General features: G+C 37.5%; 1 protein-coding gene across 1 annotated transcript; it reads left to right on the plus strand.

Moving 5' to 3' along the window:
• DYNLT5 (dynein light chain Tctex-type family member 5) lies at positions 1 to 26,454 on the plus strand. The gene is made up of 5 exons (XM_050763625.1): positions 1 to 132; positions 1,967 to 2,088; positions 17,779 to 17,870; positions 23,694 to 23,818; positions 24,658 to 26,454. The coding sequence occupies exons 2-5, from the start codon at positions 1,970 to 1,972 to the stop codon at positions 24,859 to 24,861; spliced, it is 540 nt and encodes a 179-aa protein (XP_050619582.1). The 5' UTR covers positions 1 to 132; positions 1,967 to 1,969; the 3' UTR covers positions 24,862 to 26,454.
• Positions 26,455 to 27,552: the final 1,098 nt, after the last annotated feature.

Raw genomic sequence — 27,552 nt, forward strand, 5'->3', positions numbered from 1 at the left:
AGAGTCCAGTGGGAGTGCGCCGGCGGCCGCCGGCTGAGTGAGGCCCGGGAGACCGGAGCCGCGCCGCGCGCAGCGTCTGCAGTGAACGAGCCGGAGGTCTGGGAGGCTCCGGGCGAAGCCTCCCTGCTGCAGGTAGGGTCGCTCTCTCTGCAGCGCGTCAGGACAGGGGGCAAGGGATCGGCCCTTTGTTGAGAAATGGCCCGACTTGGCCCCGATCTCTCAGTCACCTTATTCCTCCTCTCCCCAACAAATAAGAAAAAATGATCCCAAATTTGGGAACTGAAAGTCGGACCCAACCGCTCGTCCCCTGCCCCATTGCATGGCTGGGCTTCAAGAGTGGTGGCCAACGCAGAGCTGGCCAGCAAGGTCATCCCCTGACCCTGGGCGGTCTTCCTGTGGCTGGCCGCACCCATAAGGACCTCCAGGTCGCAACTCTGGCCTTTCTTGGGGAGGGGGCGGCCTGCAGGGCAGCTTTGGAAACAGCTGAGGTCGAGATGGGTCTACGTGGCTTTGCAGCAAAACCTGAATGACCCACCTAATCAGGCCGTGTATCTTCCCACACTCATAAACACACACACCTTCATACACACGAACACAGGCACCTGCACACACAGAGATGCACACTCACGGGTACACACTCAAGGACGCTTATACTCACGTGCACACACACACCACGCTGCCTCCCACACCCACACACAGCACCTCTGCTCTGACACTGATGCCACTGGGTTTTAGGATATGTTCATGTCTGCCCTACCCACTCAACTGCCAGCTCCTTGAAGGCGTGGATTTTCTTTTATTTTTAAGCTTTGGTGACTAGCATAGTATTTCCTTACTGGGGCTCTCACATTTATAGATTGTGAAATAATTTAAATGAATATCTAAATTTGTAGGTAGGCAGTGAGGCATTAGAGTTATAGTCTGGGAAGTCCATAGTTAGAGTCTGGGAAGTTATAGTTCTGGGAAGTCCTTTGCTACTACCAAGCTCTTTAACAAGTATTAGTAGGAAGGAGGGAGTTTTTCAATAAATTATTTATTTAAAAGTTAAGTCCTATTTGCTTCTTACAAAGTATGTAAATGTTGCTCGAGAAAACAAAACAACAGAAAATCTTTGAGAAGCCAAGGTTAATTTTAATTTTTATTTATTTATTTATTTTCTAGCCCCCTACCCCTAATATTATTTTTTAAAGTCATGGCAGGTCAGGCACAGTGGTTTATGACTGTAATTCCAGCACTTTGGGAGGCCAAGGCAGGAGGATCACTTAAGGCCAGGAGATTAAGACCAGCCTGGGCAACATAGACCGTGTCTCTACAAAAAATTTTAAAAATTAGCCAGGCATGGTGGTGCAGGCCTATAGTCCTAGCTACTAGGGAGGCTGAGGTGAGTGGACCGCTTGAGCCCAGGAGTTTGAAGTTACAGTGAGCTATGATCATGCCACTGCACTCCAGCCTGGGTTACAAGAGCTAGATCCTGTCTCTAAAATAATAAAATAGGCCAGGTAGAGTGGCTTACGCCTGTAATTCCAGCACGTTGAGAGGCTGAAGCAGGATTGCTTGATCCCAGGAGTTCAAGACCAGCCTGGGCAACATAGACCCTATCTCTACGAAAAATAAAAAATTAGCCCAGCATGATGGCATACACCTGTAGTCCCAGCTACTCAGGTGGCTGAGTTGGGAGGAACACTTGAGCTCAGGTGTTTGGGGCTGTAGTGAACCGTGATCATGCCACTGTGCTCCAACCTGGGTGACAGAACAAGACCCTGTCTCAAAAATAAAATGTAACAGTGACAGCAAATATTAATTAGCCAAGTTATATTATGATTAAATTGGGGGGCTCTTGAGGAAACCCCACTTCCCTGTTCAAAAATGGTAGGAAAAGTATCCGTGTACTTTGAGGTTAGTCCCTGTTATACTAAAATGTTTCCAGATCTTTCTTTCACTGTTTTACAAAAGTCTTCTTCCATAGGTTATGATGATGTCAGACAATACTAAAGACAGAGCAGCTCATTCATCGAAGAAAAGAGGGAGTATTTCTTCTCTAAGTAATCATGAATTTTGGCGAAAGGAAATTCATGGGCGCACCAAAGAGTGAGTAACTGTCTAAAATTGTAAAATCATTTATGGAATAAATAGGTTCGTAATGTTTATTAGGAGAAAAAAAACACTTCCTCAGGGACATAAAAAGAGATAAAATGGGCAAGTACAAGGTTCAGGTCATCTTTAGGGGCCATATTTAAAAAGAAAAAGAGAGAAAGCTTGAGTGATGTGTTAATCCTAGCAGCATTTTTGCTATTTCAGATTATCCCAAAAAACCCTCTGCTCAAAAGAAACACCACATGGAGTGTAAACCAGACTCACTTATATGTCTTTTGAGTTCTTCTCCTCAATATTTTATAACACAGGTTTTGCACTTTTGTAATCAATACATACACATACAATGTACTTAACATTATTTTATTTAATTTTGTCATGTATTTTCATAGTTTTTTCCATACCCTCTTAAATGACTGCATAATATTTTGTCAACTTATGATTCTGGGTTGCTTAATCATTCTCTAATTATTGGACATTTTAAGTTTGTTTCCATTTTTTTCTCTTTTACTATATGTCTCTGCTTGGTCATTTCCCAGAAGAATAATTAGTAGGTCAAAGGGCAGTAAGTAGATCTTTTGGCTCTTGCTACATGTTGCATCTTTTCTCCTAAAGATATGCATCAATTTTTAATATTTTCATGGCATTTCCTTTTGACTGCTGTTGAGAAGAAAACAAAACAAATTATGGATGTAGCAGTCAATTAATCATAGACTTTCGTTCTTAGTTTCTATAGGATTGGAGGATGTAGTAGATTGGGTATATATTGGGAAGCAGGAACTAGGGTATCCTGCAGAACAGAGACTAGAAGAACTGGAATAATTAGAATTCTGAAACCAAAATCTTTCTATTCTCAGAGTGTGTTAATGCTTACTTACAACTCCACGTTCCAGCCCTGGAAGTCTGTGGATTACACATACAATGTCTTTTACAGGTGGGAAACTGACTATAAAAGACTAGCAATCCCAGCACATGTCAGAAGTAAGGGTGGGAGAATAATTAATCTTTGTGATTTTTGCTTCTAAGCTCTTCTGGCTGCTATTTCCAATAGTTAAGTGCATGGGTTATTTTTTAAATTATTTAAAACTAATTGTTAGCTTAAATTCAATGTACATTTTCCAAGAAACTATTTAAGTAAGAGTCTGCCATAAATTATGTACCCATGATATTTTTTTAAATACTCTCTCCAAAGATTAAATTGTAATCCCTACTTGCATGACTTTCATTTATCTTTTCCCCTTCAAAACAAATTTGTCTTATAGAATCAGAGCATGGCTACATTTGAAGAATTAGAGATCATTCTTTTTAACCTCTTATTGATGAAGTATAAGTACATTTTAAAAGTAACAAGAATACAAAAATCATATTTATCAATACATTAGGATAGATTTTTCACTGACAACCACATTTAAATGATAGCTATTTTGGTTTTGGATTCTCAAACAAAACATTTAGAATGGATCCTCTATTTGTACTTTTTTTCTTAAATAGCAAATGATCAGCTTCCAAATCCCCTTGCAATGCAGACTATTTAGGAGGCTTCCCCCACCCCACGCTAACTTGTATTAATACTTGCTTTCCATTGGCTTCCTCACTGTCTGGAATTAGACAGTACAAGTTATTCTCCTTCATGAATGAGGCTTCAACTAGTAGAAAAATTCTGAAAGCTTAGTGACTATCAAATGCAGGCATTGTTTTGAAATTGCAGTGTTTTATGGAAAAACATATAACTTTCATTTGAAAATTACTTTAAAACAATTTTGAAAATATAAATTTCAATAATGTAAAACATTCTGAATTTTATTAAGGACTGAAATACATTATCTCATTGAATCTCCCCAGCATTAATCCTACTAGATAGGCATCATTTACACCACTTTACTATGAAATAACTGAAGTTTACAGGTCAAGTAACTTGACTTAATGATTAGGATACAGTCCCAAATCCTGACTATGAGATACAAAGTTCACAGACCCCTATCTACTTCCATAGCACCATCTTCCCCACCATCTTGCAGTCATCCTCCCCCTCCAGTCATACTCAATTATCCCTCAGTGCTCTATCCGGCCCCCAGCCATCGCCCCATGTTGCTTCCCCATGGGGTACCTCGACTCCTTGCCTGGAATGTTCTTCTTACACTATTCCCCTGGCTTTCTTCACTTCTTCCATCAGAATTTCACTTCATCTCCACCTTTTTGGGAAGTGCTGTCTAATTACTCATCTATGACCACCTCCACCTCCAGACTGGGTTGGGTGATCTGCCTTTCTTCTCCTACTGCTTTTGCCTTCCATATGCACCTATATTTGGTGACTTTCTTGTCTATCTCCTTCAATAGACTATGGACTTATTTTTTTAACAGTAACCACTCTTATAAAGAAGACAAGAAGAGTAAAGGCAGACCTCCTTGAAAAGCTGCTTCTTATATGTGGTATAAGATCACCATAGATTTAGCCCTACAGTCTTGGTCTCCATGTCTGCAGCCTTCCACAGTTGTAACTAATGCTTCACAGTGATCCCCAGACAGAATGAATATCTAAAATGTCTTCTGAATTACAAAAAGAAGATTAAATTTATATTAAATATTATTGTGAACTGTTTTCAAGATTGGGTCTGTTTTTAGGTTATCTTTTCAATTTAATGTAATTTTTATGTTTTATTAAAGAAAAAACAGAAACATCTTAAGCTGGATCTTATTATCCTAACATGGTAACTGTTAGTGTGTTGGCATATTTCTGTTAGACCTGGACATACGTATATCAGACCCATACTGTCTGAGTCCAGACAGTACGCTGCACAGTTGTCATCATACTCCATCTGTAATTTCAAATTACTTTTTACCTAAACAATTTATAATAATAAGGATGATAATAGCTAAGATTTATAGAGCCCTTACCATGAACCTTATTTATGTACCACAGAAGCTCCATAATAGGAGTTGGCAAACTATGATCCAAGGGCCAATTCCAATCTGCATCTGTTTTGCTAAACATGGTTTTTACATAGGTGAAAAAAATCAAAAGGGGAACAGTTTTTTTGCAGCATGTAAGAATAATAAGAAATTCAAATCTCTATGTGCATAAAGTTTATTGGGACACAGCCATTCCTATTCACTTATGTGTTGTCTCTGGCCACTTTCGCACCGTAACAGCAGAGTTGAGTTAGTTACAAAAGAAACCGTAGGGCCTGCAAACCCAAAAATATCTGCTATTTGGCCTTTTACAGAAATGTTTGCCGACTCCTGCTCTATAAAGATAGATGTTATTATCTCCCCCATTCGACAAATGAAAAAGCAGAAGCTTAGACAGATTGAGGCTCCAAAGCTACAGAATTAGCAAGCAGCAAAATGGGCTTTTGTTTATTAGTCGAGTATTTTCATTTCCTGAAAATTGGCAATCCATGTGGCATTTGCATTAATAAAACTATTATGTTCATTCACCAGAACCTTCTGTTTCCCATCCACAGTAACAGCAGGTCTTTACAATGACATCTTTCTTGTTGGAAGCTCAGGCTTTGGCAGACACTGAACAGTGTTTGAACAGATGTGCTTCTCTCATTTTCTTAAAATGGAAACAGAAGCTATGAGGTCAAGTTACTTTCACAGGATCATGTGACATGATATCCAGGCTTGTTATCTGTGAGGCCAGGAGTTCCACTAGTAGATTAGGGACAAGGTTGGGGGCTGAACATTCTCTCCTTTGCCTCAAACCAAAATTACAGTGATGCCATGTTACCAGAACTTTCTGTATGGATCCCACAGCTCCCCATGTGAACCCACTGATGGCATCTAACATGCCAGTTAGGCCACACTATATGTATTTCTTCATTTATTCAGGATTTATTAGCTTCTATGTGCCAATTACTGTGCCACGTATTAGGCATATAAAGGTGAATAACTATAGGTTTCTAATTTAGGTAAGTTCATTTTTCAGGGAAACTGAGAGTTGCCTGGTAACTTTTTTCACATTTGTCTAGGTCTTCCCAGTAAAAGTGCCCAAAATGGAAATGATTGCATTCATTACTTCATTTCAACAGTGATGAATGTATTCCATCATTCAATCTATACTACTGTGAGCTGTTTATAGGCAATTGAAAATGGTGTTGCTAGAACAATTTCTTCATTTTGATACCTGAAGGAGAAGGCTAGAGATTAGAAGATCAGAGTTAGGAGATAAGTTGTATCGCCATCTACATTAAACTAAAGCCCCCAACAAGATCTGCCTGAGACACAGCCTCCCCCAAAAAGAGAAAACAGTTTGGGAAAACTGAAATGGCTACGTTTCCAAATGAAACCACAATAACAACTAATATCGTATTGTACTTTATAGGTTATTAAGCCATTTCACATATGATATCTATGTAAGTTAAATAGAGAAGATATTTTTATCCCCATTTATGTCTGTAAATGGGGAAATTATAGATTGTGTTGGCAGAACACTGGCTCACTGTATGGAGGAAAATGAAGCTGACCTCTTACCTTATACGCTTTGCATAGATAAACTCCAGATGGAAGACCAAAATGTGGAAATCTATTAACAAAGCTAAGAGAAGAGGGCACAGACCCATACCTTTGTGTTCTAGGAGTAAGGAAAGATTTCTGAAAGAAGATCCCAAAATGAAAACTCAAATCATAGAGCAAAATAACTTTTGGGTAAATATAACCACAATAAAATCTAGTGCTTCTGTTCAACAAAGGATGCAATAGACATAGTTAATAGGCTGGCCGAAGATACATATACGTTTTTTTAATCCTGCACATTAACAACTTATGCTAGGAAAACAATTTTTAAAATAGTCAAAGAAGACAGCAATTTTCAGAAACAAAGCCCAAATGGCTAAGCAGAATATGAAGAGTTGCTAAAACTCACTTTCAAGCAGAAACAATATAAATTAAAACAAGATACCATTTTGCACCCATCCAAATGGCAAAACATGAGAAAAGAGAGTAATACCAAATGTTGGCAAGGGATGTGAGAGTAAAACCTGATGTCGCCATTTGGCAAAGAAAGTTAATAGTTCTCAGAAAATACAGGAGTGTGTCTGCTTTATCAGAGTAAGAACTTACAGAATAATGGCCCACAAAGCCATACGTGATCTAGCTACCTGACACCTTTGCAACTTTATCTCCGTTCACTCCTTTTCTTCTTCCTCCCTCTGCTGCTGGTCTCTATGCATTTTCTCAAACACACTAGCAGCCTTCTGTCTCAAAGGCTTTGCATGTGCTGTTCTCTCTTCCTGGTATACCTTTGCCTCAGCCATCCATGTGGTTCATTTCCTCACCTCCTGTCTTTGTTCACGAAGGCCTACCTTGACCACTTCATTTGAAATTGCACATCACATCTTCTCCTCCACCCAATTCCAAACTCCCTTAACCTGCTCTATTTTTTCTTTTCCCTGAGGCATGTATCACCTTTTATCATAATATATAATTTGTTTATTTAGGATTTTATTGTCTATTCTCTGTCTTTCCTTACTAAAGTAACAGTTCCATGGGAGCAGAGACTATAGTTTGTTTTTGTTTTTGTTTTTTTCAGTATTGTATCCCAAAGACCTAAAATGGTGCCTGGCATATAGTAGTCACTCAATAAATATTTTGTGATCATCGAATGAATAATTGTTGTACTTTATCAATTCCTGAGCAAGCAAGTTTCTTTTGTTCACAAATAAGTTAGGTTCACAGGTCTGTGTATGTGTTAAGTCCAGAGTGACCAGGGGCTTTCCTCTTAGAGATGTAAGATGTATTTACAGCAAATAGAAAAATGCTTGTTCAGATTTTTTTAATGTACATTTTTACCTCCATGTTGACACATTCCATTGTGCATCTATTTTTCAAAAACCCAAAAGAACAGTTTCATTTGTGTTGGAAATCTGTTGTAATAGGTCACACTCCTCCTTGATGATCTCCACAGCTTTGTAGAGGTATTCATGGCACCTGCACTCCCAGCATCACCTCTCTGATGATTGCCCAGCATGACACAGCTTTGAACCAGTGCATTTCATCCAGGAGCTGCAACAAAAGTTCATCAGCTGTGCTTGACTATCACCTCCCTTGCTCTTGGATGAGCATTAGCTCAATAGGCTTCACACACTAACTCTGGTCTTCCATCCACATACTTAAAATTGTTGTGCTTTGTCAATCACCATTTCTGAATTAGCTTCAATCACTCCAGAGCTGTGCTTTTCACAGGTTGCATGGTTCATTCTTTATCCTTCAGAATCACCCCTACTCAAAAAAAAGGTGTTCCACAAGAACATGTCATTTGTCATGTTCCTGCCCCTTTCATTTTTGAAAATTACCTTTTCTTTCCATTATAACCTTTGTCTTACTTGTAAAATGGAGCAAATAATGTGAGTAAAATACCTAAAAACTACGGGCATACTTTAGCAATATTGCAGGTTTAGTTCCAGACCATTGCAATAAAGTGTATTTTGCAATAAAGGAAGTCACATGAATGTTTTAGTTTCCCACTGCACATAAAAATTGTTTACGCTGTTCTGTGTGTAGTCTATTAAGTATTCAATAGCATTTTATCTAAAGAAAACATGTACATACCTTAGTATAAAAATCGTGTATTGCTAAAAATGCTGATGATCATCTGAACCTTCAGCAAGTTGTCATCTTTTTGCTGGTGGAGGGTCTTGCCTCCGTGTCGACGTCTGCTGACTAATCAGGGTGGTGGTTGCTGAAGGTTGGGATAGCTGTGGCAATTTCTTAAAATAAGACAATAGACTGGGCAAAGTGACTCACACCTATAATTCCAACACTTTGGGGAGCCAAGGCAAGAGGATCACTGCAGCCAGGAGTTCAAGACCAGCCTGGGCAACATAATGAGACACCCCCTTCCCTACAAACAAATCAGCCAGGCATTGTAGTGCCTGCCTGTAGTCCTAGGTACTTGGGAGGATACTGTACCTAGGTACAGTACCTTGGTAGTCCTAGGTACTGAGGTACTGAGGCAGGAGGATCCCTGAGTCTGGGAGGCTGAGGCTGCAGCGAGCTTTGATCATACCACTACACTCCAGCCTGGGCAACAGAAAGAAACACTATCTCAAATAAAATAAAAATAAAATGAAACGAAATAATAACATAAATTTTAAAGCTGGCCACATCAATGGACTCTTCCTTTCATGAGAGATTTCCCTGTAGCATGTGATGACGTTTGATAGCATTTTACCCACAGTAGAACTTCTTTCAAAATTAGTCCATTCATCTTAAACCCTGCCACTCCTTTATCAACTAAGTGTATGTAATATTCTAAATTATTTGTTGTCATTTCAACAGTGTTCACAGCATCTTTACCCAAAGTAGATTCCATCTCAAGAAACCACTTTCTTTGCTCATTTGTAAGAAGCAACTCCTCATCTGTTTAAGTTTACCATGAGATTGTAGCAATTCTGCCGTATATTCAGGTTCCATTTCTTCTTCAACCATTTTAAATGTTATGTTTTAACTGAAAATTTCAACTATACATATTCATGGGGTACACAGTGATTTTTCCATACATATAATGTATAGTAATCAGGTCAGGGTGATTAGTATATCCATTATCTCAAACATTTAGTATTTCTTCACATTGGGAACATTCAATGTCCTCTTTCTAGCTATTTGAATCTATTATTTTCATCTGTGGTTACCCTACAGTGGTAAGAACACTAGAACTTATTTCTCCTATCTAGCTATAATTTTGTATCCTTTAACACTAATTCAAGTTCTCTTTCTATTTCCACTGCATCTGCAGTTACTTCCTCCACTGAAGACTTGAACCCCTCAAAGTCATCCCTGAGGGCTAGAATCAACTTCTTCCAAACTCCTGTTAATGTTGACACTTTGACCTCCTCCCATGAATCATGAATGTTCTTAATGGCATGTAGGATGCTGAATCCTTTTCAACTTACTTTGCTCAGCTCCATCAGAGAAATCCCCATCTATGACAGCAATAGCCTTACAAAATGAATTTCTTAAATCATAAGATTTGTGGGGTGAAAAGAAGCTGGAGAATGCATACAAAAATATAATTAGATAGAATAAGTTCTAGTATTCAATAGTACAGTAGAGAGATTATAGTTAACAATAATTTATTATATATTCCAAAATAGTTAGTGGGGGTTAGAGGGAAAAATTGCTGGAGGAATTTTAATGTTCCCAATACAAAGAAAAGATAAATGTTTGAAGTAATGGATATCCCAGTTATCCTGATTTGATCATTATACATTGTATATGCAGGGATCAAAATATCACATGTTCCCCATAAAAATATACAACTATGATACATCAATTAAAAATTAAAAAGTAAGTAAATAAATAAATAAGACTTGAAGGTCAAAATTACTCCTTGATCCATGGGCTGCAGAATGGATGTTGTGTTAGCAGGCATGAAAGCAACATTAATCTCCTTGTACATCTCCATCAGAGCTCTTGGGTGACCAGATGCATTGTCAATGAGCAGTAATATTTTAAAAGGAATCTTTTTTTCTGAGCAGCAGGTCTCAACAGTGGGCTTAAAATATTCAAGAAACTATGCCATAAAACAGATGTGCTGTCATCTAGTCTTTTTTGTTTCATTTATAGAATGCAGTAGATTTAACATAATTCTCAAGGGCCCTGGGATTTTCAGGATGGTAAATGAGCATTGCCTTGAACTTAAAGGCGCAAGCTGCATTAGCCACTACCAAAAGAGTCAGTCTGTCCTTTGAAGCTTTGAAGCCAGGCATTGACCTCTCTCTAGCTATAAAAGCCCCAGGTGGCATCTTCTAAAAGAAGACTGTTTAATCTACATGGAAAATCTGTTGTTCATCAATGATCTTAGCTTATCCAATGACCTTAGATCTTCTGGGTAACTGGCTGCAGCTTCTACATCAGCACTTGCTGCCTCACCTTGCACTTTTATGTTACAGAGATGGCTTCTTTCCTGAAGCTTCATGAATCAACCTCTGCTAGTTTCAAACTTCTTCTGTAGCTTCCTCACCTTTCTTAGCCTTTATGGAATTGAAGAGAGTTAGGGCCTTGCTCTGGATTGGGCTTTGGCTTAAGGGAATTTATAACTGGTTTGATCTTCTATCCAGACCACTAAAACTTTCTCCATATCAGCAGTAAGGTTGGTTTGCTTTCTTATCATTCATGTGTTCGCTGAAGTGACACTTTTAATTTCCTTCAAGAACTTTTCAGTCAGGTGCAGTGGCTCTCACCTGTAATCCCAGCACTTTGGAGGCTGAGGTGGGTGGATCACTTGAGTTCAAGAGTTCGAGACCAGCCTGGGCAATATGGCAAAACCCTTCTGTACAAAAAAATTAAAACAAAATTAGCCAGGTGTAGTGGTGTGCACCTGTAGTCCTTGCTACTTGGGAGACTGAGGTGGGAGGATCACCTGAGCCTGGGAGTTCGAGGATGCAGTGAGCCAAGATCATACCACTGCACTCCAACCTGGGTGACGAAGTGAGATTCTGTCTCAAAAAAAAAAAAACAAAAACAAAAAAAAAACAAACAAAAAATCTACTTATTTGTAGTCACAACTTGGCTAGTTGTTCGCCCAAAAGGCCTAGCTTTCAGCCTATCTCAGCTTTTGACATGCCTTCCTCACCACACTTGGTTATTTCTAGCTTTTGATTGAAAGTGAGAGATGTGGGACTCTTCCTTTCACTTGAGCACTTAGAGACCCCTGTAGGGTTATTAATTGGCCTAATTTCAATATTGTTGTGTCACAGGAAATAGGAAGACCCAAAGAGAGACAGAGATGGGGAAATGGCTGGTCAGTGGAGAAGTCAGAACACACATAACATTTATCAATTAAGTCAGCTGCTTTATATGGATACAGTTTGTGGCACCCTAAAGCAATTACAATAATAACATAAAAGATCACCCATCACAGATCTCCATAACAGATATGATAATATGAAAAATCTAAAATATTGGGAGCATTAACAAAATGTGACATAGAGACATGAAGTAAGCACATGCTGTTGGAAAAATGATGCTGATAGATGTGCTCAATGCAAGGTTGACACAAACCTTCAGTCTGTAAAAACACATTGTGTGCAAAGCAGAATAAAGTGAGGCACAATAAATATGATCTGCCTGTACGTTAAAATCCAGCAAATTTGGTATAAACTAAATAGCTGCAAAACTAACTTATCTTACCAGACAAATAACATCATCTACTGCTGGGGGACAAGTTGGCATGCTTTGGTCTTGAGCATTACACTCATAAAAATATCCACGGATAGTCTTAGGTGGAAAGTTCCCAAGTAAAGGAGTTTCTATGCATATTTAATCTTATATTCTACATTCTGTTTTTTGAGCACAAGGGCTCTTATTTTTATCTGTGTTACCAATACTTCCCACTGTGCCTGACATGTTGTAGGCAATAAATATTTGTTGAAAGAATGAAGAAAAATGGAAAGTACAAATGTACAAATTTGTACCCTGATCTTGTTTTTCTCTGTGCACTCTGAAATATCACCACTGGGAGGCAGCACATGACTTTAGTAACAGCTTATCCGCCCCCCCCCCCAAAAGACACACTTAAATGATACTATATTTATAAATATGGTGGCTCCAGGCATTTCATGGTTACAAATAGAAGGAAAAGATGATATTCTGACCTTTAAATATACTACTTTAATGTTTCTAAGGCCAGATATGCATTCAATATTATCTCTTCCTGCAGCTTGAAAACATCTAGGTATAATAATAATATTGAAAATGTCTGGAAATGAGTTCTCAATACTAATTAAATGCTATTGTGGCTGATGAGAATTAACTGAAATTACTGTTACCATCTCTAGCAGTCATAATAAAAAGACATGCCTTGTGTTTATCTATGTAATTCAAAGACTGGTCAGCAAGCAAATTTGCAAGATGTTCTTAAGAAAAAATGAATTTCATTAAAGAGTAAATATGTTCTAACTTCTTTTCTTTTCTTTTTTTTCCTTTGGTGTTTTTTTGGTTTTTGTTTTTGTTTTTTGAGATGGAATCTTGCTCTGTTGCCCAGGCTGGAGTGCAGTGGCGTGATCTCAGCTCACTGCAACCTCCGCCTCCCAGTTTCAAGTAATTCTCCAGCCTCAGGCTCTCAAGCAGCTGGGACTACAGGCTCTAACTTCTTAACTTTTTCTTTTTTTGTCTTTTTCCTGCAAATAATCAGAATGCATACTGTTGGATTAGCGTGGTGGATTTCCAGTGTCAGTCAGGTACATAAAAAGAGGATTATTTTTGTTATTTTGGACCAATTTCATGCAGCTACTTCTGTATGCAGGCTGTCTGTTTTCAGCAATAGCACATGTGGTTTCAGATATTCACTGAATTTTTCATTGAATTACAAGTTGTTACTCTTCCATCTGCAATAATATTAGTTAATTTGTTAAGTGTTCTCACCAGTGGTTTTGGCCAGACTTTCTTTTATAGCATTACTTTTCATCTACCTTTCTTTCTAAAACTTTATAACTCTCTGGGACACATTTTGCCAATTGAATTTTTTTCTCCATAAATGCCAACAAGCTGGTAAAACACAGAGACAGCAAGAACATTTTTTATATTTAAAAAAGAAAACTATAGCATTCACTTTGCAATGAGATGACGTGTCTAGAAGGGTTGTCATTGTAAACTAGGGAAAGTCTGATGATAGACAACTGAAACCCATCCATTTGTAAAGTTGTGATATATACCCCAAAAATGTATTGTGCCAGGTATATAGCACTGGTAATTAAAATTAAAAATTTACTTTTTGGGTGTCTCACATATTAATCTTTAAAGATTTCATTGAGTGAAGCTGTTTATCAATAGAAAATATGCCCAGGTTTTTCTAAACCAGTATTCTGAATTGATATTGGCAATTCCCCAATTTTAAAACATAAAACTGTTTTATTTCTAAAAATTTACCAAGCCCATATTCTGGTTTAATGCTGTTTGCCAATAACCGCAAGTATTTTAAATATTTTCTCTCTTCCTTTTGTCTTTTCTCAAGGAATCAATATCTTATTTTGTTCTATTCAACTTTTTTCTTCTTTTTCACTCTCTCCCTTTTTCTAACCCATTCATTCTAATGTGGGAACTATCAGATCTCAGCTTTTTATAACGCCGTAAACACAGGTTTTAAAAAATAAACTTTTCCTGTAATTTTTTATGACATTGTAGTCTTAACTGATGCACAGTCAGCCTTCCAAGGCACAGAAAGCAATAGACTAATTATTTTCCCTCTGGAGGATAAGAATTTCCAGGCTTCACATGTCTTCACTTATCGGTGGGAGATAAATGATGAGAATTCACGAACACAAAGAGGGGAACGACAAATACTGGGGCCTACGTGAGGGTTGAGGGTGGGAGGAGGGAGAGGAGCAGAAAAGATAACTATAGGGTACTGGGCTTAATACCTGAGTGATGAAATAATCTGTAAAACAAAGTCCCGGACACCTATATAACAAACCTTCACATGTACCCCCTAACCTAAAATAATAGTTTTTTAAAAATAATTACCAGATTTCCAGCAAAATATTGAAAATTTACTCCTCAAAGCCCTAGTTCCTTTCTAAAACTCATTCCAAGTTTTATGGGTTTTACTGGTTTTTGTTTTGTTTTGTTTTTTGAAACAGAGTCTTGCTCTGTTGCCTAGGCTGGCGTGCAATGGCATGATCTCAGCTCACTGCAATCTCCACCTTCCGGGTTCAAGCCATGCTTGTGCCTCAGCCTCCCAAGTAGCTGGGATCTCAGGTGTGTGCCACCATACCCAGCTAATTTTTAAAAATATATTTTTAGTAGAGATGGGGTTTTGCCATGTTACCGAGGCTGGTCTTGAACTCCTGGCCTCAAGTGGTCTGCTCACCTCTGCCTCCCAAAGTGCTGGGATTGTAGGCATGAGCCACCACTGCCAGCCCCAAGTTGTATGATTTATTGATTACTTGTAGCATCCCACTTCCAGGTAGCAAACTCTGTATTAGACTTTCTATCAGTTAGATCTACTGCTGCATATAATAATAAACATGAGTTTAAACAAAATAGAAATTTATTTTTCTCTTACATAAAATAAGTCTGAAGAGAGGAAGTTCAGAGGCTTCTTTCTTATCTGTGATCTACAAGGTCATCTCAAGACCCAAGATAGTGCTGAGCTCTGGAATATCCACATTCCAGTCACCAAGAAGGGTCAAAACAGGCTCCTATAGGCTGCATTAGTTCTTTTGAGGAACCTCTCAGAATTTCCACACAACAGTTCCACTTACATCTCATTGACTCATAAGCCACATAGGCCACAATAGCACAAAAAGAGACTGAGAATTTGTTGTTAGTCTGCAGAGGAATAGTCCTACAAATGTAGGATTCTGCTACCGAGGAAGAAGGAAAGAATAACTTTAGAAAGTAAATAAGAGTCCCTGACACAATGTTCATTATAATTTTCTTTATAATAGTAGAATATTGGAAATAGCCTAAAAGGCATGGAGTATAAATGGTTAAATGAAACCCAGAATGTGCATATATTAAGTACTGTCTTGAAATTTAAAGTATGGTTTGCTATTTATTGACATGGAAAGTAATCTATGATACATTTTAAATTTATTTAAAAGCATCTCTAATATGAGCCCCTAGGTAAAATCAAATGTCTGAAGTGATTTTCTTAATGTTGACAGGGGTTAGAGAACCACTGGGGTTAATACATTTTGCATAATTTTACTTTCTTCTCTACGTTTTTCTGTATGTTTTGAATTTTTAAAATGAGCATACACTGTTTACATGATTACTGTGGAAATAAAAGGGCACTGAACAAATTCATCTTCAATAACTTAAAAAAAGTCAATCTGCAAAACTTTCTGTGTGCGCACCAATCTTCAACCAGTTGGGTTTTTAAGCTGCCCTTATGACATTTACCAGTTTCATAATGATAATAATATTAAGTGCACTGATTGTCAATCTTCAGTAACTGATAGTGAAAACAGTTTATCAAAATCCTTATTTGCTTTTATTGTCTTGGACTTTTCACTCCAGCTAATTTGAGTTTTGCACCACCTCTTCTTCTCCATGAATTTTTAATATGGTGTCCAGTAGAAAAGAAATTTTTATGAATACCTTCTGTATGTTTGTGCAAGTAAGTTTTAATTGCAGTGATTAATTATTTCATTGCCCCTATTTTCATTCTGTCAGTTATAATCATACTTGGGACTTTGTCACTAAGAGGTAAACAGGACATTTGAAATCTGTCTGCCTTTTCTACATGAACATTAAGCCCTTTGCCTCATTCCCTTTATCTCTGAAATGGGTAGAATAATGAATCTTTTACTTTCCTCAGAGGATATTGTGAAAGTAAAATGAGATAATTCATGGGAAATGTTTTCCAAAGTTAAAAGTAGCACATATAGTAATGGGACAGACTGACTTATCTTAGAATCAAGGGATTTATGTAACATTGGGTTTTTTAAGCAGCAGTAATAGTCTTTGGTATTGCCCACAGCACCTGCAGCCGGTGTGGCCAAACAGGTTGGTTGCTACTTCAAAGGGCAGCAGTAAATTGAGGAAGGCAGGTGTTATAAGAATAAAGACTAAGTCACTCATCCAGAAATCCACCATGAAAAAAGCAGCCAGAATTTCTTCCATCATTTTCTTGCACTGAGTGGGTAAACCCTAATTTATCATGTAAGTTGTATTGCATTAAAGGATTTTTAAAAATAGATTACCCGTGATTTTCTTAAAATATCAATTTGTAAGAAGTTCATTAATTCCACACGGTGTAGAACTAAGCATTTTAAATTCCTTGCAAGAGAAAAGATCCCCAAAGATTAAGAGCAAATATCTCTTTTTTATTTAATTAAATCAAAAACATAGCCTGCTTAGAAAAGTGGCCACTCTGAACACACACACACACACACACACATACACACACACATGCTATTATATCCTCCCCTTTGAAATGACATCTGTCTTAACGTTCATTTTCACAGGTGGAGAAAATTGAGGGTGCAGAGTTCTGAGACTGTCATTAGTTGCAGCTGAATTTCCTCTGAACTAAATTGAATTAAGTAGTGCCAGAGAGACACTGCAGGCTCCTCTTTGCTTGGGTCTCCTGTTTAGCACCAGGATAAGCTCATATTGCCTTGATAATGAAAGCAAAACCCTTTTTTAATGTTGAAAAGGGTGATTGATGCTTATTAATTTATTATGGTTTTGGTGAATTGTGGTTTCCTTTACCACATAGATGAGTTTCTCATTTTTCTTTTTCATACTAAAGGGATTTTGTGAACTCCATATAATAGTGAACCCTTTATAATACTCCATGTGTATATAGAGTTGTTTCCCAACATTTTAAGCTTCCTCATATGTCTCCCAGCCCTGTTTGTGAGCTTTGTCTACTTTGAGGAGAGGCTTTATATCAGTGGTAGAGACACGATTGGCAATGGATTTTGAAGTATGTTCTGTTACCCCATACACATACATCAACCCAGGATCACTTTCTGGATAATTTGATGACCTGAGTAACTGCCCTGGGCTTCAGCCATCACATTGAGGCCTTCTCCAAATACCTCCTTTGCATCTTAATATTTCCATTTCTAAAATGTTTTAGACTTTCCATATACCACTGGGATATTTACATAGGACTTACTTGAAATTTTCTGACAAAACTTCATCTTTGTAACATTTTAGCTTAAAGCAATATTGTATTTTGTTGTTATTGTTATAATAATGACTAAAATTCGTTTTCTCCCTTGTTTTTAGTTCTACGAGTACCGTGTCTTACATGGATGAACCTAGTCAGCGTGATGATGTCTCTCGCCTTACAGTTCAGATGGAAAACACCTATCAGTTGGGTGTGTTCTTTTATCTCTCACTCCTATTTTAAACTTCTAAACTGGTGACTGATGCTTTTAAAAATGATATTTGATAACCTGGCATTGTCTTCAATTCTAGCACAATATAAGGGACTTTAATGAATTGAGTGATTTGATGTTGCTTTAGTTTCTTCCTCAGCAGAATGGTAGCAACACCCGCTGTCTTACTTTTCTTTACTAACGTTTCCCAAATGCCAAGCAATTCACTGGGTGGCACTGATATATACAGCATACTACTGACTTAACAAATTCACTGAGTATTTCTGGGTACATAGAGAGATATGACTTAAATGAAAGAGATAAGTATTGATGTTTTAGCCAACAAAACCAATCAGTGTTGTTAATAGGTGAAGGAAAAAAAAAAAACTCAAAGCAAAGGTAAATGACTCATAGTCCCCTGTTGACAGAGATGTTTATCCATTACCATTGAGGTTTTGAGTCTTTGAAAACAAAGATCTTTGCACCTGCCCCTATACTCCCAAGTGGAGTCCACGGCAAATATCTTTTCCCACCCATGTTTCCTCATAGACCCACTTGTTTTCTCTAAACGCGTACCTGCCCACTATTATCTGAATTCATATATAATTACTGCTATATAGAAATTCCACAGAGATTTACCAAGGCGCAAAGGAAGACTCTATGGGCCAAGGTGATTCCATGTGTGGCCAGTTAACCCCGAAGAAAAGTATAGACCATCAGCATGTCCCCTTCGGCCTTGTAGCCAGTTTTCTACAGGAATCCCCAAGACTACATAGATTACACGGCTCCATAATTAGCCAATCTACTGGTATTTTCACAGTGCCTGTGGCCGACAGCTAATATTCCTGCCATCCAATATACTTTTATACTTCTCTGGTAACTTTAGTAAATTTCCTTTGAAATTCCACCATTGTCACCACTTTTGATCCTAGCATTCTGATGAAGCTGGCACTGGCTTTATAGATAGAGCAGTGACTGATTCTAGGATGGCATATAACCATGGTCAATCCAATCAAAGCCTTTGAGATTAAATTCAGAAAATGTTGTTTGGCCTGTTGCAGAAGAACATAAAGCCCTGAAACTTGAAGGAATATAGGAGCTCTGGCAGTGTCTGCCATCTTGCCCTGACTTGAAACTCAGAGAGAACAACAGAATCCTGATGGCATCATTTGAGTCCTAAATCCAGTTGACTACCCTTTAAATTTTCAGTTAGGCAAGCTAAGTTTGGGTCAGGTTTCCCCTCAATTGCAACTAAAAGTTCTTAGCCATAAGGTGTCTATGACTTTGAGCTGTGCATGCTGGAAGGGTTTGAATCAGATTTCAACAAGATGAGGCAGGTGAAATGTGAATCCCTATGTTTCTACATAAGGATATTTTTTGCAACTTGTTTTCTCAAATAAAGTATCTTATCAGTTTTAGAAGTACTGAGTATGAACCATATTAGAAAAGTAATTTTAGAAAAAGCTTAGTATAGATGAAATACACCCATATTTTCCTACAATAGTCTATGTGATTTTTTAAATAATTAAAGTATTTTATGCTTGACAATTCACTTTTTAAAGCATTCAACCATCCATTTTAATAATACTTAATCAAAACTGTATTTCCACTTCTACTTGTTTCTGGGTTTATTTAACATAATAAAGGTATTTTGTGGATGTATTAGTCCATTTTGCATTGCTATAAAGAAATACCTGAGACTGTAATTTATAAAGAAAAGAGGTTTATTTAGCTCATGGTTCTAGAGACTATACAGGAAGCGTGGTGCCAACATCTGCTTCTGGTAAGACCTCAGTAAGCTTTTAGACATGGCAGAAGGGAAGGAGAGTTGGTGTGTCACATGGCAAGAGAGGGAACAAGAGAGAGGCCAGGCTGTTTTAAACACCCAGCTCTCATGTGACCTAATAGAGGGAGAACTATAGAGCAAGAACTCAGTTACTACCACTGGGACAGCACCAAGCCATTCATGAGGGATCTACCTTCCTGGCCCCAACACCTCCCACCAGGCCCCACCTCCAACACTGGGGATCGCATTTCAATATGAGATTTGAAGGGGACAAATATCCAAACTATATCAGTGGGACTTTGGTAAAGAGTTTATCATATCTTTACAATGTAATATTGGCCAGAAAAGTGGAAGGAAATATCAGCCAACATCACCAGCACTATTATGTTTAATTAATTTTTCATTCTGTTTGATAAGGTTTGCATCATCTAAACACATCTTAAATGAGAGCATTTATGTAAATAATTACAGCTAAAAAAATGAGATGAAACATGAGTAAAATTCATGAAAGAAAAAAAGGGAATAGAAAAGGAAACTGTGTTTCTTATAATAAAATACCATTTACATACTCCTCAATTACTAAAACAAATATCAAAGAAAATGCAGGCTGTAGCATCTGTCATATCTGAATTTGAATACTAATTTTGCTAATTCCTTGAGCAAGGTATTTAGCATCATTGAATCTCAGTTTCTTCACTTATAAATAGGGATAATAGTCTATACATCATAGGGATGCTAGGTAATTACATCAAATGATGTAATATGTTTAAATCTCTCCATTCATCATGTTACTACTCCTGAATGTGACTGACTCGAGGACCTTACTATAGATCACTAAGAATAAAAACCTTCCATGATATTCATTGTAACTTCATGTTAATTATGGAATAAGTTTTCCACAAGACTTTTTCTGAAACTATGAGTATAGTGGCACCTGGTTGTTTACAAACACGAACTGCGAGCACCAGGCCAGACTAGAACTATTGGTGGCCATCTTTGCTACTACATCAAGACAGCCTGCCTTGAGAATGAAGCCAGCACAGTGGAAAGTAGATTCAAAATACTGAGAGAGAGAGATTATTTGAGTTCAGCTTCCATGAAGTGCTTAGGCCCTGTCTCTATGTCAGGTTTTCTTAGACCCTGTCAATCTCTCAGCATTGATTTTGCACCACCCCATGGGGGCCTTCCCAACCCTGCAGGCCTCACTGTCTCCCAACTTACATCCTCTTTCATCTTGCTACGTTCTCAGCAAGGTAAATCCCCAATTCTTCCTTCAACATGCAATAACTACAATAACAGCAATAACACTAATAAGATCACATATCTAAGGAGTGTTTTATTGTGTGACAAGTACTGTTCTAAATATATTTAATATATTGTCTCATTTAATTCTAACAAAAAAAAAATATGTAGTAATTCTTATTATTACCCCAATTTGGGGTAGTGGAGGCCCACATACATTAAGTAACCTTATCTTTAATTTGTAAGGACAGGTTTTGTTTGTTTTTAAAATTTTTTTTGTCCGGATCCTTCAGGTCTTTGCCTTTTGATTTCTAAAACATGTTTTTTCTCCTAAGGAAAAAAAATCTCAAAAAAGAAGAAAAGCTTTGCCATTCACATCAGTTGACTCTGAAAGTAGTTTTAGGAGCTTATTTCAGAAGTCAAAAGCTGAACATTGATGGATGATTCTGGATGTTTAGGGGAAAGGTAACAAAGAAGTAAGAAAAGAATATTTTATTACCATATTTCAAAGTATTTTCAAAACAGAATCTGGTTAATGACTTTTTTTTTTAATCCAAGCAAAGTGTGGAAAGGACATTGGTAGCACTGTACAATGGAACTACTGGAAACAGACTCAAGTGCCACCAGGACCCTCTTTCCAGCACTAACCTGTATGCACTTTCTTCTGTTTGGGTGGCCTGGCCTCCTTTCCACCATGAAAAACATGGCCTCCAGCAGGTCCTTAGAGTCACATGATAACTTTTGCTACCAGAAAGAGGCTGACTCTTTTTTCCTACTTGCAGTTTAAAATAAAAATTCCAAGAAAAGACTCTCATTGTCCTGGCCCAGAGCACTGTTACCCCTGGGTCAATCAACCATGCCCTAGGCTTGAGTTTGCAGGAGGTGATGGGGCGATCTCTAAGAACCACTTTACCTATCCAGATTCATTCTCCACCCCTACCCTGCCATGATTTAAATGGAATTCAACAATTTCTATATTATCATGAAAATAAAAATACCATTTATAGAACCTCAAGAGGCTCACCTAACTGCACTGCAGTCAGAGGGCTATAACCTTCTGGTTAAGTTCCGCCAGTGGGAAACCTCAGCAGAGAGGCAGAGAAGTGTGAGGTGGAGCTGTTTATTTCCCTGGCTCCTGCCTGTGAGTTCATCACAGCCTGGTTACATTCCTCAACCAAAGGACAGAAACTGCTCCCAGGGGAACCCTCTCCACACCACCCTTCTGGGATCTATTAAAAACTCTTCCTCTATTCCCCAATCTTGGGGTTGGGGGTGGGCTGACAACGTTACTTTCACTGGCTGAGAGCTACTGCACTATCCCTTGTGATTTTCTACATCCCACTCAGAACTTCCTCCTGGAATTATTTTAACTATAGGGTGTCATATGTTTCCTTTGACTCTGACAGATATAGTCATCCCAAACAAACACTTATAAATAGATATTGACAACTATTAAAAGAGAATTGAATAGAATTCTTGATCTCATTCCTTCATCTTTATCAATTCAACAAATAATGATTGGACTTCTCTATGCCAGGCCCCGGGCACATGTTCATGTCATGCAATGACATTAGTATATGACCAAAGTGATGATATGGCTAATATTCCTGGGATGCAGGATAAAGAAGATTCATCTGAAGCTTCTCCTCTGAACGTGGATGAAGTGTGGTTGAGAATATAAGCTCTAGCATCAGATAAACCTGGGTGTGCAGCCCAGCTCTGCCTCTGTGTGTGATTCTGGGCAGGTTACTCAATGTATTTAAATCTCTGTTTCCCCACCTGCCAAATGGAGATAACAGTGAGATTCACCTCAGAGATCTATCGGAAGACTATATAAGGTAATATAAAGTGCTTATCACACTGCCTGACATGCAGCAAAAGCTTAATAAAAAGTATTCATTATTATATATGTATACAATATATAATCATATATCATATATAGTGATTATTATCTATAAAATTTGTAATTCTATTTAAATTCAGAAATCATACATTAAAAATTTCTTATGCCTTTAGCATTGTATTAGACTCTGAGGAGGATAAAATCCGAGCTTGCTTACCATATAACTGGAAACACATGTATGCTTTAGCCAACATCAAGTGGATTAGGAGCCAGGATGGCAGTGGGGACCCAGTGCATGGAAAGGAGGGACATTGTCCCAAAGGAGGGACATTTTTACCTGACAGGAGATAGAGTGCTACCTGGAGAAGAAGACATTTGAGATGGTCTTGAAACATGAGTGGCTGTTTCTCAGATGAACAAGATGGGGAAAGGTATTCCATTTGAAAATGAAAGAGCAAGAGTAAAGACACAGGAGCACCTTTATAGGCAGATGAAGCCTGTGAGGCTGGAGCAGTCTGCAAGTGGGGCACTGTGGTAGCGGAAGAAGGGGCCATAGGGAACCACAACTTAGACCTCGCTAAGGGGAATATCACTTAAGATCTGGTAGATAGATTGGAGCAGGAGATACAAGAGGCAGAGAGCCAGTTAGAAAGCTGTTGAGACTTTGAAGTATATCCCTAACAATGGGGCCTGGGAAGGAAGAGACTTTCAAGGTCAAACCCCAGCAATATTGAACACACTTTTGAGATGGTCAGGTAAATGTATGAAAATATTGTCTTCTTCTCCCAGAGCACTTGACAGGAAATCTAATTAGAGCCACTTGTTTCTTTTAATAGAGTCCGCCCAGAAGATTAAATCCCTCCATGTTTCAATACTCTTTTGATTAGCCTATGGGGTGGGTGGGTATGATTTGAAATGACTTTTTAGAAATAAATTTTATGTGTATTTTCAGGTCCTCCCAAACATTTTCCTGCGATCATTGTCAATCATATTTTGAAAGATGTGTTAACCAGCTATCTACAAGTAGAAGAATATGAACCAGAGCTCTGTAGACAGATGACTAAAACCATTTCTGAGGTACATGTGTGATTTGCCCAAAGTGTTAACATTGGCTAGAATATTTGCTACAGTGCAATGAACCCTCTACTTTTTTGATGAGGGGAATTAATTTGCAGTAACAGTTAAAATGCATATTTATAATTAGGTCATATTCTACATATATGAGTGTGTGTGTGTGTGCGCGCGCATGTGTGTATACATAAAACCTTTGTCTAAAACAATCATGTGCATCATTTGCGTGCATTATGTAAAAGTGTATAAAACTGCCCCATTTATAAAAGTGTTTATTATAAAAGATACAACATTTCAATGATTGTTTTCTCTTCACTAAGGCAGCTTCTTTGAGTGCCATCAAATACAGACTTTAAGCACGTTTCTATTTTTACCAACCCCAGGGCTGGAACTTCATCAAGGTTTTCTCTACTCTCTTTTTTATAACAAACTCTTTAATAAACATTAATGATTAGTTATATTACAGGAGACTCCAGATGTATGGTTCCTTAATTAGACATGAATAAGACAGTGTAACTCCAATGCCAACATTCTTTGACATGAAGCCATCTTAACATAAATTTTCAAAGAATGTAATTTATTAAATTCTGTGCTCTGGATTATAATTATTTCGTGTATCTTAGAAAAGGTAGATTTATTGCTGGTGTTATGATTTTGTCCCTGAATGTTCTATCTCAAGAGGACCATGCTTGAAGGGAATCATAGTTATGGTTCTACAACAATTACTCAAAGTATCTACAATGTATCATGCTATTAAATTAAATCCCCTATATTTATAACAAAGGTTAATACTTTTGAGTTTCAATGTAGCTAAATGAAGACCCTCCCTTTTTTTACTTTTCTAGGTTATTAAAGCCCGGGTCAAGGACTTGATGATTCCACGATATAAACTAATTGTGATTGTTCACATTGGACAACTGAACAGGCAGAGCATACTTATTGGAAGCAGATGCCTCTGGGATCCTAAAAATGATACCTTTTCATCTTACGTTTTCAGAAATTCTTCTCTTTTCGCTCTTGCAAATGTCTATGCAGTTTACCTTGAGTGACTGAAAATAAGAAATCTAGCTCTTACTTTTGAAAATCCTGAGGCAGACTGTATGTCTGTATACAAAAGTTTTACTGCCAAAAACTTTGAGAAAGAAACAACACTGATATTTCAAGCAACTGGAAGCTTTTGAATTTTTTCATATTCTAGTAAAGATTGGGGGCGGGGAGGGTAGCACAGAAAGAATCTTGTTTTTCTAAAGCAGGAACTTGGTCTTGGTTTTGCTGGATTGTTTTCCATAGACATAGATTCTTATTAAATATTTGTTTTGGTACTAATTATTTTAATTATTCTTTAATTAGAGAGTTACAATTTCCTGTATTGGTTTTTAATAAAGAAAAGCTTTAGAAAAACTATGGCTATATACCCTGGCCAATAAATGATAGCAGAATATTCAACATGGGTACACACAAATGATAAATAATATGCCTCAGTGCTGCGTATAAAAGAATACTGGTTTTCATTTTGTACTTAATAAATTGAGCAGCATTCATTAAGTGCAATTATTGTTACATGTACCTGACAGTTGAAACTGCTGAGGTAGAATTAATGGCTTCATAACAATTATCGTGGTCCCACGGGCTGCAAGCTAAAACTAGAAGCTCTTGTGGCTTGCCTGCACTTTACACAACTGTGGGAGAACTGAATGTTGGCTCTTCAGTAATGGAAACTATAAAGTGAATAAAGGCTTTTTGGGGCACTGAAGTAGACATTGTGATATTAAATATACATGATGCTTAATACTAAATGTGTCTGTAACACATAAAATCATTTATTGGAAAGAGACATCGTTTTTAAATATCCTGAGCTAACAAACTTTTTCACAAAATATATAGCTGGCACCTTAACAAATAAAGCATGTGTATTTACCATTTTACTCCTATCAATTTAATACTAAAGTGACCCAGTGAGGATTTGAATAGATGGGCGCTAAAATTTACAAGGCTGAAATAGCTTATTATTCTGCTGGTTAATGTATCTTATGCCACGGATCATTTATTTTTATGAAGCTTTCAAGTCTTTGTGTGCAAGTAAAATGATGTTGTGGCGTTGTTCTTGGATGGTAAGTGGACGGCCTAGAGGACATTTATTAAAGGTCAAAGACAAATTGTACACATATGGAGAAAATTAGCAATGCTGTAGTCTTAAGGAAAAAATAATTTGTCATTCATATCAAAAAGAGTTTAGCGAATGGAACACCAGTCAATGCTTTCATTTTAAAATGTTTTGGTGTCTTACTTTTCCCCCAAAAACGACATATAGTAAAAAATTGATACTTTTAAAATCCCTTTCTTTCTGCTATTGTCTGGCTTTTAAAGTGATTATTCCAAATGAATTTGTCAATTTCCACTATTTTTTTTCCTGTTAGTGCATTAGTGGGAATATGTCTATGTAATAATTTATCACAACCAATATTTGTCAATCTCCACAGACCAGTTTTCAATCTGGATTAGATTACAAGTATAATAAGTAAATGAGCTTCATATTTTCATGACACATTTGTGAACATCTACCTTCATGGAACGACAGCGGGGGTAATCATATCACAACTTTGTATGAATAAATCAAAATGAAGAAACTTCTTTAACATATAGAAAGTCTATTGTAACAATGACTGTTTCAGAGTTCTAAATTCTAATCCACGAGATAATTTCTTACCATCTTCCCCAGGCTGTGTTGAGAATCGAAACTGCAAAACATGATGGCAGTTAAAAAACAAAAAAGAGAGCAGTTTGCCAGCATATTGCCACGCACTGTAATTCAGATACTCAATGATGAATTCTAGCAACTATATAGCAGTATAAGAATACACAGTAAAAACTCACTCATTGCAACTAACTTGGGAGAAGCTAGTTATCACACAGAACCTTATTATGAGAAATTTTTAAAGAAATTCTCACACAGAACCTTATCATGAGAAATTTTGAAAGAAATGACATTATAAATTTGAAGGAATTCTTTTACTTTGAAACACCCTGAACTTCCCTGGTATTTTTTTCTTCTCCTACAGTGCCATCCTTCTTCCCAGACCAGCCATGCCCATCCCTGCCCCAGAGCCTTCACTCATGCTTTCCTACCTCAGAACACCCCACCTCCCACTTAAGCAACTTTCTTCACTTTTCAGGGTCACATTCAAGTCTCACCTTTTCTCTCAGTCCTCCTCTATTCATTGCTTGCCTCCTGCTCTCTCTGTCTCCTCTGATCATTCTCATGGTCGAGCTAACTTTTGAATTTTTGTTTTGTTTCCTTTACTATTAATAGATTGAAGACGTATTGAGGACACTGACCACATAACTTGACAGTGCCTAGCAATAAAAATCATTTTTACTTTTAACGTTATCATTATGTTCATTGCACTGTGCTACATAACTCCCAGCTGCACAGATAATAGCAAACACAGTTCAACCCCTGAGGAACCAGGATCATATAGGGGTGAAAATAGAAGTACACAAGTGACCACAGTATAGGCTCAAATATGTTGTCATAAGAAAAATCCAGAATATCTTTATCCAATTAATGGAATCGTGGAAGCCTTCATGAAAGGAAAGAAAATGTAAGCTAGACTGTGAAGGAGAGATTAGAATTTCAACAGGCAGAAGATTACAGGAAGTCTGGGCTGGATAAAACACAGTGTTCATTAAGGTAAGTGGTTAGAACTAAGATTAGAAGTTGTGAGTATCTGAGTAAGAAA

The sequence above is a fragment of the Macaca thibetana genome, chromosome 1 (genome assembly GCF_024542745.1).
Source record: "Macaca thibetana thibetana isolate TM-01 chromosome 1, ASM2454274v1, whole genome shotgun sequence".
In the NCBI taxonomy this organism is placed as follows: Eukaryota; Metazoa; Chordata; class Mammalia; order Primates; family Cercopithecidae; genus Macaca; species Macaca thibetana.

Excerpts from the sequence above, each read along its gene's own strand:
- DYNLT5 (XM_050763625.1), top strand. The coding sequence starts at position 1,970 with ATGATGATGTCAGACAATACTAAAGACAGAGCAGCTCATTCATCGAAG. Across the intron at positions 17,871-23,693 it reads GGAAAACACCTATCAGTTGG|GTCCTCCCAAACATTTTCCT; the intron begins GTGTGTTCTTTT and ends GTGTATTTTCAG. Across the intron at positions 23,819-24,657 it reads TGACTAAAACCATTTCTGAG|GTTATTAAAGCCCGGGTCAA; the intron begins GTACATGTGTGA and ends TTACTTTTCTAG.